Below are 15,320 nucleotides of genomic sequence, written 5' to 3'. Positions count from 1 at the left end.
TATTTTGCCCATTTATTGTTGTATTACATCACCAGTTGTATTACTAATGTATCCCAATGGATGTTCGGGGTAAGTTTGCATATTAGCAGATCTTCAATGTGACCTTATTCATGGTAATGGATGACTTATCGCACAATGATTAATTCTGCTGCCTTTGCATTTATTCTTAGATAATCACAAATTCTAATTGCTGTGAGAAGGCAGACTCTATTTAAATAAGAATTAGAAACTAATTAATGTTAAACACACATCCTGGAAGTAATTTATAAGTTAATTGTGATTTTAAACTTTTGTCTTTCTTAAGCTTATCTGGACCTGAATTTTGACATGTTAGATCTCAAATGAATTTTGACATTTAGTGCAATAACTCTGCCTTGTGCAGGTAAACTCAGTGCATTAAGTTTGTGTATCCAACTATGTGCAAGTGTTTATAACCTGCTAAGTTCAACCAAGCTGTAATCATTTGGAAACTTTAGACTCATAGAAAACTAATATAATAACCCCTTCGACACTTATCAAGTAACTTGGATGAGATGCTGCTTAATAAGGACAGGGGTGTTTGTAAAGCTCAATATATTATTCTGCTCGGTCACTTTAAGGGAAGAAATAGTCTAATAATAAACCAATTGCCACTTAATTGTTGTTAAGCAGACAGAAGCTCAGGATTCTTGGTTTAAATGTTCCATGATCAGGAACTCAGTGAATGTGCATGTCTTCAACCAAAATAGAGATACCTGTCTCTTTAAGACTGTAAAGTATTTACATGACAGTATTAAACAAGCTCCTCTAGGGGTCAATTGAGAGCACATGTTCTGGTGCTGGTGTTTTGTATTCCTGGAGAACACCTCCATCTACAGTTTCCTTTTCAAACTGGGAGACTGAAATTTGAACGAGTATGACAGAGAAATGTGTCAGTCATCAAATGTGAGCTCAGTGAACTGTGTGACGGGTATATTGAGAACAGAACTTAAGTTTACATTTCCTCTCACACACTCTGGGTCACTGTAGAACCCTCATGAGGCCAAACATTAGAAGGAATACTGATTATTATGGAACAACTCTGCTGGTCATTGCAAGCTCCAGGGCCATTGGAAATGTTTTCAACTGAATAGCATACAAATTAATCCACAACTGTGGGAAATACTGGGAGGATATACATTCCATTAAGGCTGCAGCCCAAAGGATGTTTATGTAGAAATAAGTAAGCACAAAAGTAGGATAATTAAATGGTCTTCACCTGGGTTCCCTTTTAGGCAGTGGTTTATGATCTAGAATGAGCTGCCTGGAAGGCATGCCAATTCATTAGGAACCTTCAAAAGAAGGGAATACGGTTCTACAGAAACTACAAGGGATTGGGACTCTCTCGAATGCTCTTACAATGAGCCAGCACAGGATCACCGGTAGGGTGGGAGGGGAGCAAAAGGTCTTCTTTGGTGTTGTCTGCGGCTCAAAGCTGTTTGGGGCTGGAATTTCATTGCCCCAATCGGCCCTCTGGCACCTTGGTATCAAACTCTCGTAGGGCAACATGACAGCTCTTCCCACCCCCAGAGTTCTTCAGTACAAGCTACCAGCATTAGCATTTCACTGAGTTTTTTTAAAGACAAAAGATGGTTAGTAAGCAGGTTGCATTGGCTTCAGGGTTTATAGAGAACAGCAGCCCCGCCCCCCTCTGCCTTATTGACACCCACAGAATTGGCCATCCTTTTCTTTCAGATAAGCAGCCAAAATACTTCTCCATAAAAGGAACAGTCAGGCAGTCACAGACGCACTGCAGCGCACCAGCCAGCTCACCTTCCGCCAGGCCCATCATGCCATCGGCCTTGCTCACACTCTTCTTCCTCCGGTGCTTCTTTCGGTTTATCTGGGGCGAGGGTGGCAAGTCCAGCTTGCTGCTTGAGGGACTGCACGTGGCTTCCCCTGCGCCAGCTCCTTCTTCAAAAGAGCAGGAAAAAAAACACAGAAAGTAAATCATTCTCGCTGCCGTAACGCTGAAGTCCCTTTTCCAAAGTGCCATCTGGGTCACAGAAGGCCACTTTGTCCTCCCCTCCCTGCGGCCAATATTCATCCCTCAATAGACACCACTGAGATGAACGGCCTGGATATTTATGCTCCAATTGGGATCTTGCTGTGTGCAAACTGGCTGCTGTGTTTCCAACGTGGCAACAGTGACAGTACTTCAAGGGGACTTCATTGGCTGTAAAGTGCTTTGGGATAACCTGGGGTTGTGGAAGGCATTGTGGGGAAAAGCAAAATGTTATTAGGACCTTGCCCCGTTACCTGTTCCCACTGATATTGATCAAGAAATCCTAGCCTAATCTGGGCTGTGGCGTCTATACAACTACTTTGCCCAAGGTAATCCAATTCAGCACAAACAAGAAATCAATTCCACAATGAATCAGCTCCACCCATTATGTTTAGCCAACGGATGTTGCTGGGACTCGAGGGACTGAGTTATGGAGACAGGTTGAGCAGGTTGGGACTTTATTCATTGGAGTGTAGGGGTGACCTTATAGAGGTGTATAAAACCATGAGGGGCAGCGATAGGGTGAATACGCACAGTCTTTTCCCCAAGGTTGGGGAATCAAGAACTAGAGGGCACAGGTTTAAGGTGAGAGGGGAAAGATTTAATAGGAACTTGAGGGGCAACCTTTTCACCCAGATGGTGATCAGCATATGGAACAAGCTGCCAGAGGAAGTGGTTGAGGCAGGTACATTAACACATTTAAAAGACACTTGGACAGGTACATGGATAGGAAAGGTTTAGAGGGATATGGGCCAAATGGGAGTCTTGGTTGGCATGGACCAGTTGGGCAGAAGGGCCTGCTTCCGTGATGAATGACTCTATGACTCTAGCTGCACATCGTTTTGTTTAAGCAAGATAAGAACTATTTTTTTCCTCTGTGAGAAGTAGTTTTCTTCAGAATAAATTCTAAATCCTTTTGATTTTTCCTCCTAATTTATTAGCAATAAGGAGTACAGGTTAGAGTGCTTCAATCATTCTGTACCACATTTATAACACACACACTTCACTGGTTATAATTCACTTGTAATGGTGAAGTGCAGCCTTGTAAATGTCAGTGTGGAAAGCAATTTCTCCCTTGGGCCTCTTTATGGCCATGTGCTGGGCTGCATAAACCTGTTGGATTAAACTAGTAGCAATTTAACACATACCATTTAGATTCTGGTGACTTCAGATCTGAGGAAATCAAAGTGAAAGCTAATGCTCCAGATTAGTAAAGCTACAAGAGGCGCTGTCATCAATCCCTGAACTATATCCGATTATTAAAACATGCATCAACACACTCTGAGAGATGATAAATTTGGATTTCTGGGTGGGAGGTTCCAACAGTCATCTATTCTGAATCAGATTTTGACACTAAGGCTGGTGTTGCTCCTGCTTGGTTTTCTCAACCTGGAGAGTCTCGGACTCGGGGTCACGGACTCAGAGTAAAGGGTCGGCATTTCAGATAAGGTAAAAATTAATTTCTTCACTGGGTGGTTTGTGAATTGTTGGAATTTTCTGTCCCAGAGGGCTGCAATCTCTTTAGTTTATCATAGAGTCATACAGCACAGAAACGGGCCCTTTAGCCCAATGGTCCGTGCCGACTGTGTTGCCCAGCGAGCTAGTCCCATCTGCCCGTGTTTGTTCCATAGCCCTCTAAACCTCTCCTATCCATGTACTTCTCTAGATGGCTTTTAAATGTTGCTGATGTGCCCGCCTTAGCCACAATTTCTGGCAGCTTGTTCCAAATACGCACCACCCTTTGCATGAAGAAGCTGCCCCTAACATCCCTTTTAAATCTCTTGCCTCTAATCTTGAACATATGCCCTCTTGTTTTTAGCACCCCCTCCCTGGGAAAAAGACAATGTGCTTTCACCCTGTCTATGCCCCTTGTGATCTTATGTACTATAGGGTCACCCTTCAATCTACAACATTCCAGGGGATAAAGACCCAGTCTTCACAACCTCTCCTTGTAACTCGGGCCCCCAAGTCCAGGCAACATCCTGGTAAATCTTTTCTGCAACAACTGCAGTAGTTTATTCAACAATTGAGCAAGAGATAGATTTTTAGACTCTTAAAGGAATTGAGGGAGTGAGTGAGTGTAAAACTGTGTATAATTTGTTTTTCTCGTGAATGTTGTGTACCTAACACTATGTGCCTGTGATGCTGCTGCAAGTAAGTTTTTCATTTCACCTGTGCATACATGTACCTGTGTATCTGACAATAAACTTGACTTTGACTTTGATTGTAGGGCTAAATGAGCTACTGGATCAGCTTGACCTTCGTAAATGGCAGAGCAGAATCATGGGGCCTTGTGCCCTTCCTTCTGTTCCAATTTATGATGTTCGTATCTCAGATTGTTTTATCATCCTTTTTTTTGAAAAAAAACATTGAATCACAACTTGTCTGCATCGTACAATGGTCAGTTTGTTGTGGGGTCTCATGAGCGTACGATTTGGACTGATAATCCAGTACTGAGGAGGAACTGCACTGTCAGAGGTGGCAACCTTTACACGTAACCATTAAGGTTCTAGCTTGCAATCTCCTGTGGCACAATCCTCTGTTCTGGCTCGGGGTATTTTGAATCATTGCAACTTTGCCCTGCACTTCCTAATATCCTCCAGAAGGGGTCGCAGTTAACAAATTTGCCTCCATACCCAATAGCTGCTCCCTCTGGACTGGAAACAGAATTGCAAAATCAATTTCATTTTGCAATGGTGCACATGGTGAAGGCAAGTTTGCTGTGTATTGAGAGTCAATGTTATGTGGAAAGGTCAAATTAATGCTTTCCCATTGTTATAAAGAATTTGCAAATATAAATATCATTCACCCTGGGACTGGAGGATGGGAACAGACTGCACACACACTGACACAAACAGCAACTGCTGCTGATAAACCATCAGTGTGGCGGAAGATGCAGAGGGGGAGGGGGAAGGAATCAGTAATTGGTGACCCACTTCACTATTAAATGTGAATTATAAGATTCTGTCCAAGGTGATTCACCCTGAGCAGACCTGCGCCACACCCGGGAGGAAGGTGGCCGACAGCCTTGTGCTGCTCAGGGATACGATTACCTATGTATAGGACACGGGGTGAGAACTCGCCTGATCAGCTTGGGCCAGCAGAAGACCTTGGACAGAATATTATACATGTACTTGATATATGTGCTCTCCAAAGTGGGGTTTTGGGAGGGAATCTGTAATTAGATACAACTGCCCTATGCGGACATTGGTAATGCAGTCCAAGTTAATGGGTGAGACACAGAAAGCTTCCCCATCACATCTGGAATTGGGCAAGGCTGCCCTCTCTCCTCTGTTTTGTTTGTGTGCTGCACAGAGCCTTCTGCCAAGTCTATCAGGAAGGACGTGGGTATAAGAGGGGTGAGGATCCCAAGCAGCAGAGGCACTCAGGCCAAAGCCTTTTTATTATAATGTGGACAATGTCACCCTCTTCTGTTCAGACAAGTTGCTGGTCCACAGATTGATCAGCACCTACAACCAGTTCGAACTAACCTCAGGGGCCAGAGTCAATGGCAGCAAAAGTGAGGCCATGTTCTTTGGTAGCTGTTCTGACCGATCCCCTGTTCCCTTCACTGTCAGGTCAAATACTTGAAGGTGCTGGGAAATATAGTTCAGAGGAGCCAGGTGTGCACCAGGTGCTGGGTGGAGAGCGTATAGAAAGCTGGTATACTGGCAAAAGTACCCACATTGATCACAGGAAAGCACTGGTCATCAGGTGCAAGGTGCTCTTGGTGTTACTGGATCTGTACAGGTGTGGGGCCCATAACACACAACTGCACTGCGGCAATCATCTGGAGCTCAGAATGGAGTGAGTACAAACTCCAGAAAAAGAGGGGAAAAATTGTACCTATCATGGCCCTCATCCTGATGGCTACCTGTGTGTGTGGCTGCACCAAGCCACGGGTAGACCGTGGGTGTGTAAACACTAAGTGTCACCACATCACGAGATTCTACCTGTCCCCAGCATTGTGGAGGATAAGTTTGGCCATTTCGCCTCGGAATGGAACATGATCATAGTTGTTGCTGCTGAACTGGTAATCCAGAAGCCTGGACCGATGATCTGGGGTCACGGGTTCAAATCCCACCATTATTCCTCTTAGTTGGTCTGTTCCAGACCACCTGTTTCTTGTACAACACTGTATCCAGAAGAACACCTCTGAACACAGGTCATAGTCTAACAGGACAAGGAGATGGTGTAGCCAGCAGGATGGCTCCCTGAGCAGACTGCCAAAGGCATTTGGCAGAATGCCTCATCGCCAGAACTCTCAAACAAGCAGCAAGACCTTGCGTGGTTAGTTGTGAGAAAGGCCCTTTCTATCAGATCCTTTGCGCATGGTTGGCAAACTGGCCACTCTGCACACGCCTCTCGTGATGGTGGCACTGGAAATAAGACCGTTGCTCATCTCCTTAAAGAATATTTCTTTGCCAGGAAGGTCTGGGAACTGATATTGGGGTACACAGAGTGGTGGGTGCCTGGAATGTGCTGCCAGAGGTGGGGGTGGAGGCAGACACACTGGAGGGGTTTAAGAGGCTCTTAGATAGGCACATGAATGCAGGGAATGGAGGGATGTGGACATTGTGCAGGCAGAAGGGATTAGTGTAGTTAGGCGTTTAATTACTAGTTTAATTAGTTCGGCACAACATGGTGGGCCGAAGGGCCTGTTCCTGTGCTGTACTGGTCTGTGTTATAATTGTGGCCTGGAGTGTCATTTCCTGGAGCTTTAATGTATTGAAATTGATAGTGATGAATTGACCATTCCTCCAAATTTACCACATGTTACTCAAGCTGGGAAGGCAACATTTGGAAAATCTTTCTTACTTCAGGAATAAATTGTCTTTGCTGCTCACTGCATCTTCTGTGTGTTTGCCAGATGTGCTTTGCTGCTCACCAGAAGGCTAACCAACACACCATAACTCACAGATCTGAAGGCTTTTCCTTACCAGGGGTCCGTAAGATGTTTTCACTCCACTGGTCACCGCTGGGAATGGGAGAGAGGCTGGGGAGAGTCCCTTTCACCTTGGTGTCACTGCTGATTGCCTTCTCAGCAACAGGGTCTAAACCGCCGGAAAGTAGAGAATCTATGGGACAAGAGGCAACATGCGGAGTTACTCAGTCTTCCATGTTCTAAAAGAATTCAAGCTAGCTGCAGTGAAGAACACCACCCGTCACCACATGGTCTATTTGTGGCTTGTAAATTCAAATAGTACTGACCATGTTGTAGGGAACAAGAAATAGAGTCTTACTTTAGAATTGCCCTTTGGATGGGTGTTGAATGCTCCTCATTAATCAACACATAAATGGACTTATTCTTTATAAGTCTTTGTTCCTCCAACCTCATAATGTTGAAATCAAGAGCCTCCAACCCATCTGCTACTTTCACTTCTTTCCCTCTCCCCACCTTCCCAAATTACTTCGTAAGCTTTCCGTTTAACCTTGGGCCCCAGCTCCTCCAGTCTCAAAGCCTGGCCTGGGTATCACAAGACTCGCAGCGTGACACATGCAGATCGCAACATCTAGCCTGCTACAACCAAAGTGAATGTCTGCAGAAATTCACACCTGATCTCTCTATTGTATAAAAGATTTTGTATCAAATGTCACTCTGAGAGACCACCCAGTTACCAACGATGAAATGATGATCTGGACTTAAAGCAAGTACATTTCAGAAAGCGTGGGCTGAAAACAATGAGGTGATCTAATCCCTCAATTGCTTGGATGAATGGGTTGTGTGGAAACATTAGCTTTGTTACTCTCACCACAGATGATGCCTGACCCGCTAAGTATTCAGAACAGTTTCCATTTTATTTCAGATTTCCAGAATCTGCAGCACTTTACTTCTGAGGTATTGGACGTCACAATTCCTTTGGCCTTTGGGAGGCACAAACATACAGCTTAAGTTAGAGGGAAACCAAGGGCTGAATTTAACTCAATTCAGATGGTATTTGACATGGTTATATCCAAGGTCAAAGGGAGATTCACCAAGGTACAGGGTCATCCAAATGATGTTTACTATATACGCAGACCCCTCCTCTTGAATTATTCAAATCTCAGTGCAATTCACTGCCAAAGTCTCACCAATGAAAGGGCAAGTAGTTTCAAAGTGGAGATTTGAAGGTTTCTCAAGGACTGCCACTGGCTGTTGTGTAGGACGTGCCACCTTGTACTTACCAACACTTTCTTGCCCGCTGCCCACTAGTCCATTCAGACTGGTGGAGGCACCACTGGCTGAAACAGCACGTGGTGGACGCTTGCCAGGAACTTTAACTGTGGTCCGGAGAAGATCAATCTCTTTTCCATGGATGTTCTGCATATAATCCTGCAGCAAGAGGCAAACATTCAGCAGAGCTCACCAGGTTTTAGAGGTACCATACTCCGAGACTCTGATGTCACTTTCAACTGTATCTGGGTGGCAAACTGGTAGAGTGGATGAACTGCCCCCTCACCTGCTCCAGACACATTCCCATGATAATTGCACACTCTTCCCCCACTCGTGTCTGTCCCGATCGAATCTAGGCACATCACAGAACCCGCGGGGAGGTGCGGGGAGCTGGAGGGAGACACTTGGGGGATAGCAGCAAAGACAGAGCGAAGCTTTCAAAGACAGTAGGAGTCCCTCAGGGAGACACATAGGGAGACCCTCAATCCTAGGGGAGAGACTGAGGGAGACCCTCAGCCCTGGGGGAGAGACCGAGGGAGACCCTCAGCCCTGGGGGAGAGACAGAGGGAGACCCTCAGACCTGGGGGAGAGACAGAGGGAGACCCTCAGCCCCGGGGGAGAGACCGAGGGAGACCCTCAGCCCTACAGGAGACCCTCGAGAGAATGCAGGGAGGGCAGAATTTCAGGCAATCATTTCGAATTTGGAAAACCTGAAAGAAAGTACAAGCAGTTTGGCTTCCTATTAACCAGAGCAACATCTGGGAGTCTTGAACTGCCCCCTTGTTCTTCTTGAGCCCTTTTAGAGACCACCAACTTGCACTCAACTGCACTTTACCAGCAGTCTAATATACGTGCATTCGTCAAGGACAGTGCGATCTCCATGCTGGGAGGAGATCAGGAGCAGTGTTAATTAAAATCATCTCTGCTTCAATCACAAACTCACTAAGTCTACTTACGTGCAAACTGGGATGGTAGGACAAGATCCCATTGTTGCAGAGCGTCACATACTTCTTCTTCCACTCCTTGTTTAGTGTGTTTCCACTTCTCTTCAACAACACTCCCTGCAAGAAAACACATCGATGAATTCCAGCATCAAGGGACAAATCCACACTCTTCCCACGCGTGTGGCTGTCATGTGAAAACCAGCCTGCTCGCCCCAGTGCTCTTAGCTCGAGAGTGACCTTGAAATTGGGACCTTTCTTGTTAGAACAGCACAGGTCACAGTTTGCGTAATGAGTATTTTTTTTCAAAGGATGCAAGGATGGGCCAGAGGTAGTTAAGGGGTCCACAGTAAAGGCTCATGGATACAGCATTAAATGCAAGAAACTTAGAACTGAACACTGGAGAATTAGTTGAGAGGCTGTGGAATTAATTTTCCACAGTTAGCAGTTGAAGCACAAATATCGAAGATTAGACTGGATAGGTGCATGAAGGAAACAAGTGTAAAGACATACAGGAACTGATTCGGTAAACGTAATCAGCACTCTTTTGTTGTCTGGGGGGTAAACACTGAGATAGATTGATTGAACCAAATAGCCAGTTTTGTAATTGCGACTCCCATGGTACCAAAGACATTCCCTCATCAACAAGTGGCTGGCCGGTGTCGATAGGAACAGTCTGTGCAATCAGGAAGGAGACAAGTGAACGGCTGCAATAAAAAAAAGAGCGAATCGAGTCCAGACTCAAGAGGTCATCTGACCGATCCTGGCCTCTTGAGAGGTACCACTGCCAAAGGAACATTTGAGTGGCACCCATCTGGTGTGGGAACAGAAAACAGGAAACTGGCCAAAATAATTAAGAACCAGCAGGTATAGATAATAATAAGCCTGCAGTCATTTTCAGACACATTTTATAAAAACACAATTGGTGTTTATAACGTAACAAAACAATCTTTCACAGAGAGAAGGGCAGGTAATAGACATTATGAAGGAACTGGAACTGCCATCTACATAGCAAAACATCCCAAGACACTCATAGCAGCAGCGTCAAACAAGATTTGACACCAAGCCATGAAAGGAGATATTTGGGCAGGTGACCAAAGTTTGGTCAATGGGCAGGTTTCCAGGAGAGGTGGAGAGTGAGGCAAAAAGGTTTAGGGAAGGAATTTGAGAGCTTGAGACTCAGATAGCTGAAGGCACGGTCATCAACGGCAGCATGCTTAAAGTCATGGTTGAGCAAGGTGCTTAAATTGGAGGAGTGAAGAGATCTGGGGGGTGGGTGTTAATAGGGCTGGAGAAGGATGCAGAGAGAGGGAGGGGACTGAAAACAAGGGTGAGAGTTTTAAGATTGAGGTGTTGTTTAACCAGGAACCAGGGTAGGTTGGCGAGGACAGAGGGGGTGGATGAAAGGTCTCACTGCACATTACAACAGGGCAGCAGAGTTTTTTGGATGATTAAAAATTGTTACTTTTTTAAATAGGAGATTGGGGAGGTGGTTTGACATTTTTTGAAGGTGGGGAGGAGGTAGCAATGTAAGTTGAGAACCTCAGCATGTGGAGACACCTGGAGTATTGGAATCCAAAGTTGGAACTGGGGAGGGCAAAAGCCGGGACACTTGGCTGGAGGAGGCGACATGGGCTGGGTGGGGTGAAGCCAAGGAAGAATTTGTAAACAAGGACATGGATTTTGATATCAATCCCTTGTTTGCTAAATTAATAGAGGTCAGTGGGACTAAATAAGGAGTATGGCATGGAAGGATTTGCAGATCCTCAGTATGTCTGTCTGCGAGGGCGTTTCTGGGCTGTCCTCTTCTTTAACGCTGTGGATCACAGAGCTCCCCTTCAACCTTTTGGAAGAATTAACGTGAGCATGTCTCATCCTGCTTCACGGAGTGGACTCAGGATTGGAAGATGATCTTGGAGGATTCTGAGGCAAAGACTGAGGCTTGCTGGCTCTTCACCTCTTGGAGTTCCTCCCTCACATCCACCCCCTTTGACTGCAGCAGAAGAAGATTCTGGAAGTGTGTCTAGAGTTGACACAATTCCCTTTGACTCTGTCTTGCTTTTCTGAACACCTTTAGGATGAATAATCTCCTGATGTTCTCCTTAATTGCTTCCCACCAGTGCACTGGGGAGTCAAAGAGGGGCTTCATGGTTCTCCAACCTGGGTAGTCCCTCTTTAGTTTCTCGATTTCTCTGGGGTCAGCAGCTGGACGTTCAATTTCCACATCCCGCTGCCTGCCTTCTGGTCTTCCTGTAGATGAGACTCAACCCAAAGGAGGTAGTGGTCAGTTTAATGTGGAGTTCCATGACCACTGGATGCTCCATTTGTCCATTGGTTGTGCATTTACCAAATCAGTCCCAGGAATCTCATTCTGGTGAAGGTGATTGCAGTTGAGGAGCTGTGATGAAGCAAAGGGAACTCATTTGGCATGGATCAGTGCACCCTTCACAGGGTTGGCTGAAACCTACCTGTTTAATTGGGATGGCACGGCCACTTCCGATGTTATCCGCCTTACTGTCCAGACTCCTTCTCTCTGTATCGCTTCCCCGCCGAGCCTGAGGAGGGAACGAGAATGTAATACTATAAGCAACGCTAAAGCGCCTGCTCTTAACAAAAGATGCAGCCTAACACTCCCGCTGTAACTGAACTAAACAGTCCTGAGTGGTTAATGTGGTGTCAGTCATTAGAATAGCAGCTGAACGAGGGCCAGGCAGTACGTAACCTTGACCCGCTCCAGGCCTTGCAATGAGGGTAACTCTTTTGTGCAGCTCACTGTTTCAGAGGACAGTTAAGAGTCAACCACACTCTTGGGACTAGAATCACATATAGGCCAGACTGGGTAAGGATGGCAGATTCCCTTCCCTGAAGGACATTAATGAATCAGGTGAATTTTCCCGACAATTTAGTGGTTTCACGGTCACCATTACTGATGCTAGATTTTATTTCATCCCCAAATTCCAGATTAAAATTGGTAAAATTGGTTTATTATTGTCACATGTACCGAGGTACAGTGAAAAACCTGTTTTGCATGCCATCCATACAAATCAATCATTACAACAGTGCATTGAGGTAATACAAGGTAAAACAATAACAGAATGCAGAATAAAGTGTTACAGAGAGAGTGCAGTGCAGGCAGACAATAAGATGCAAGGTCACAACGAGGTAGGTTGTGAGGTCAAGAGTCCATCTTATCGTACTAGGGGACCGTTTATTTGATTTACTGAACTTATTTGATTAACTGAATTTCAGTTTGCACTGCCACAGTTTAACCACTACCGCTCCCACTATGCTACCTCCCCTGTCCGCCAGCTGCACACAGGGGGTGTCACAGTTACAACACTGCATGACCACAGCTGCTTCCCAGACATCCTTCCTGCCCTCCCCGGTATTCAAAACTCTAGCATATGCTTCCTGTCCTGCAGCAAGCCCCATTCCTCTATCACCACAACAGGGTTAACCAACATTGCCTCCTTCCAGCCTCAACCCACCTCCTCCGTCAACACGTGCCCTACAGAGGGATCCACATTAAACAAATCTTTGCCCTGCTTTGGTGGTGGTGATTTCACTCAACTTGGTCCTGCCTTCTGGGACGTCCTCCCGAAGCTGCTACACCACCCTTTAAAAAATAATTCTCAAAGCTCCATTTATTTCTGTCCCAGTGGCCTTTTCTCCCCCTGACACTGATTGGTGAAGCAGTTATGGACATTTCAACACATTAAAGGTGCTGTAAAAACAGGAGGTTGTTGACGCTTTCTGTTATATTAACAGGGAACTGGCAAGGCTGTAGGTACTGGGGGTGAGGCTGGAATTGAGGGCAACATGGATAGAGAACTGGTTATTGGACAGAAAGCAAAGAGTGGGAATAAATGGAGTTTTACCAGGTTGGCTGTGGGATCAGTACTTCACCCTGGACTTTCATAATCTACGTCAACAATTTAGCTCAGGGCATCAAATGTCATTGTTCCAGGTTTGCTGACAATACTGCACTGTCTTCGAGTCACAGAGTCATACAGCACGGAAACAGGCCCTTCAGCCCAACTTGCCCATGCTGACTGTGTTGCCTAGCAAGCTAGTCCCATCTGCCCATGTTTGGCCCAGAGCCCTCTAAACCTCTCCTATCCATGTACTTTTAAACGTTGCTAATGTGCCCGTCTCAACCACTATTTCTGGCAGCTCGTTCCAAATACACACCACCCTTTGCGTGAAGAAGCTGCCCCTGATGTCCCTTTTAAATCTCTTGTCTCTGATCTTAAACCTACGCCCTCTTGTTTTTAGCACCCCTTCCCTGGGAAATAGACTATGTGCTTTCACCTTGTCTCTGCCCCTCATAATCTTATATACCTCTATCAGATCATCCCTCAATCTCCTATATTCCAGGGAATAAAGTCCTAGTCTCCACAACCTGCCCATGTAACTCAGGCCCCCAAATCCAGGCAACATCCTGGTAAATCTTGGAGTGGGATTGTGAGTGCAGAGGAGGGTGTAAAAAGGCTTCAGGGGGATATGGACAAGCTGAGTGAGTGGGCGTGAACATGGCAGATTGACAATAATGTGGAAAAATGTGAGGTCATTCACTTTGGTGCATAAAACAGAAAAGCAGAGTGTTCACTAAATGAGGAGAGATTGAGCAGTGTTCTCTCTCCTACCTTCTGGGAGAAGATACAGGAACTTGAAAGCCTGGACAACCAGACTTAAGAACAGCGTCTTCCCCATTGCTGTCAGACATCTGAACCAGTCAGCTCTTTTACATCCCCTTCCCGGTGGTGCTGCCACGTTCTCAGATTCTTAATTCCACCCCTCTTGGCTATTCTGTTATTGTCACTTCAGCATTTCCTTTTGCACTACTACAGACTGCATGACAATCTTTGCACCATTCTGCTGTTTTACATTGTGCTGTATGTATTACATGCACACTATTTACTCTGTGAGCTTCACGCAAGCGAGGTATTTCACTGCACCCTAGTGCAAATGACCCTCCCCATCTGCCCATCACCCACACACTCTTCCACACCGGTCCCCCTCCCCACCTCCATCCCTCTATTCCAAGCTCCACCTTCCTCTCCTACCAGATTCCATCATTTTCAGCTCCTTGTCACTTGCACCTATCACCTCCCATCCTCTGACATCATTCCCACTCCCCCCCCATCTGCCCATCACCCCCCCTCCCTCACCTGGGTCTTCCTATCACCCGCCAGCTCTTGCTCCACTGCCTCCCTCCACCTCTTTATATTGACTATCTCCCCTCTTTCTTTCAGTCCGGATGAAGTGTCTCGACCCAAAACATCGACTGTCCATTTCCCTCCACAGATGCTGCCTGACCCGCTGAGTTCCTGCAGCGACTTTGTGTGTTGCTCCAGATTCCAGCATCTGCAGTCTCTTGTGTCTCTATGACAATAAACTAATCTGAATCTGAATCTGTTGATGTTCAAAGGGACCTGGTGTCCTTGTAAACAAGTCACTCAAAGCCAACTTGCAGGAGCAGCAAGCAATTAAGAGAGCAAATGGTATGTTAGACTTATTATGAGAGAATTTGAATGCAGGTATGCAATTATATAGGGTCTGGTGATACCACACCTGGAGTATTGTGTAGTTTTGGTCTCTTTACTCTGCAAAGGATGTACTTGCCGTAGAGGGAGTACAGTGAAGGTTGGTCAGACCACACTTGGAGTATTGTGTTCATTTCTGGTCGCCTCGTTATAGAAGGGATGTAGAAGCTTTAGAGAGGGGGCAGAGGAGATTTACCAGGATGTTGCCTGGATTGGAGAGCATGCCTTATGAGGCTAGGTTGAGTGAGCTAGGGCTTTTCTCTTTGGAGAGAAGGAGGATGAGAGATCGAGTGGACAGTCAGAGACTTTTTCCTAGGGCGACAATGGGTAACACGAGGGGGTATAATTTTAAGGCAATTGGAGGAAGGTACAAGGGGAATGTCAGGGGTAAGTTTTTTACACAGAGAGTGGTGGGTGCGTGGAACGCACTGCCGGCAGAGGTGGTGGGGGCAGATACATTAGGGACATTTAAGAGACTCTTAGATAGACACATGAATGATAGAAAAATAGGGGGCTATGTGGGAGGGAAGGGTTAGATAGATCTTAGAGCAGGATAAAATGTCGGCACAACATTGTGGGCCAAAGGGCCTGTACTGTGCTGTAGTGTTCTATGTTCTATGTTCTATTCACCAGACTGGTTCCGGGGTAGTGGTTTG

At 45.8% G+C, this 15,320-nt stretch overlaps 1 protein-coding gene across 3 annotated transcripts in view; it reads right to left on the bottom strand.

The window, feature by feature from the left end:
- LOC127567018 (arf-GAP with GTPase, ANK repeat and PH domain-containing protein 1-like) overlaps nt 1–15,320 on the bottom strand; it is a 177,224-nt gene that overhangs the window by 16,709 nt on the left and 145,195 nt on the right. For all 3 annotated transcript variants that reach the window (XM_052009640.1, XM_052009637.1, XM_052009638.1), the window contains 5 exons: nt 11,587–11,673; nt 9,134–9,238; nt 8,189–8,336; nt 6,964–7,101; nt 1,792–1,932 (listed from right to left, as the gene is read on the bottom strand). In XM_052009640.1, the coding sequence (XP_051865600.1) occupies nt 1,792–1,932; nt 6,964–7,101; nt 8,189–8,336; nt 9,134–9,238; nt 11,587–11,673 (619 nt within the window). The remainder of the gene's footprint in view (nt 1–1,791; nt 1,933–6,963; nt 7,102–8,188; nt 8,337–9,133; nt 9,239–11,586; nt 11,674–15,320) is intronic.

This window comes from Pristis pectinata, chromosome X (assembly GCF_009764475.1).
Source record: "Pristis pectinata isolate sPriPec2 chromosome X, sPriPec2.1.pri, whole genome shotgun sequence".
Classification (NCBI taxonomy): Eukaryota; Metazoa; Chordata; class Chondrichthyes; order Rhinopristiformes; family Pristidae; genus Pristis; species Pristis pectinata.
Note: the sequence above shows the minus strand (reverse complement) of the source record. Positions and strands in the feature narration are given on the sequence as shown.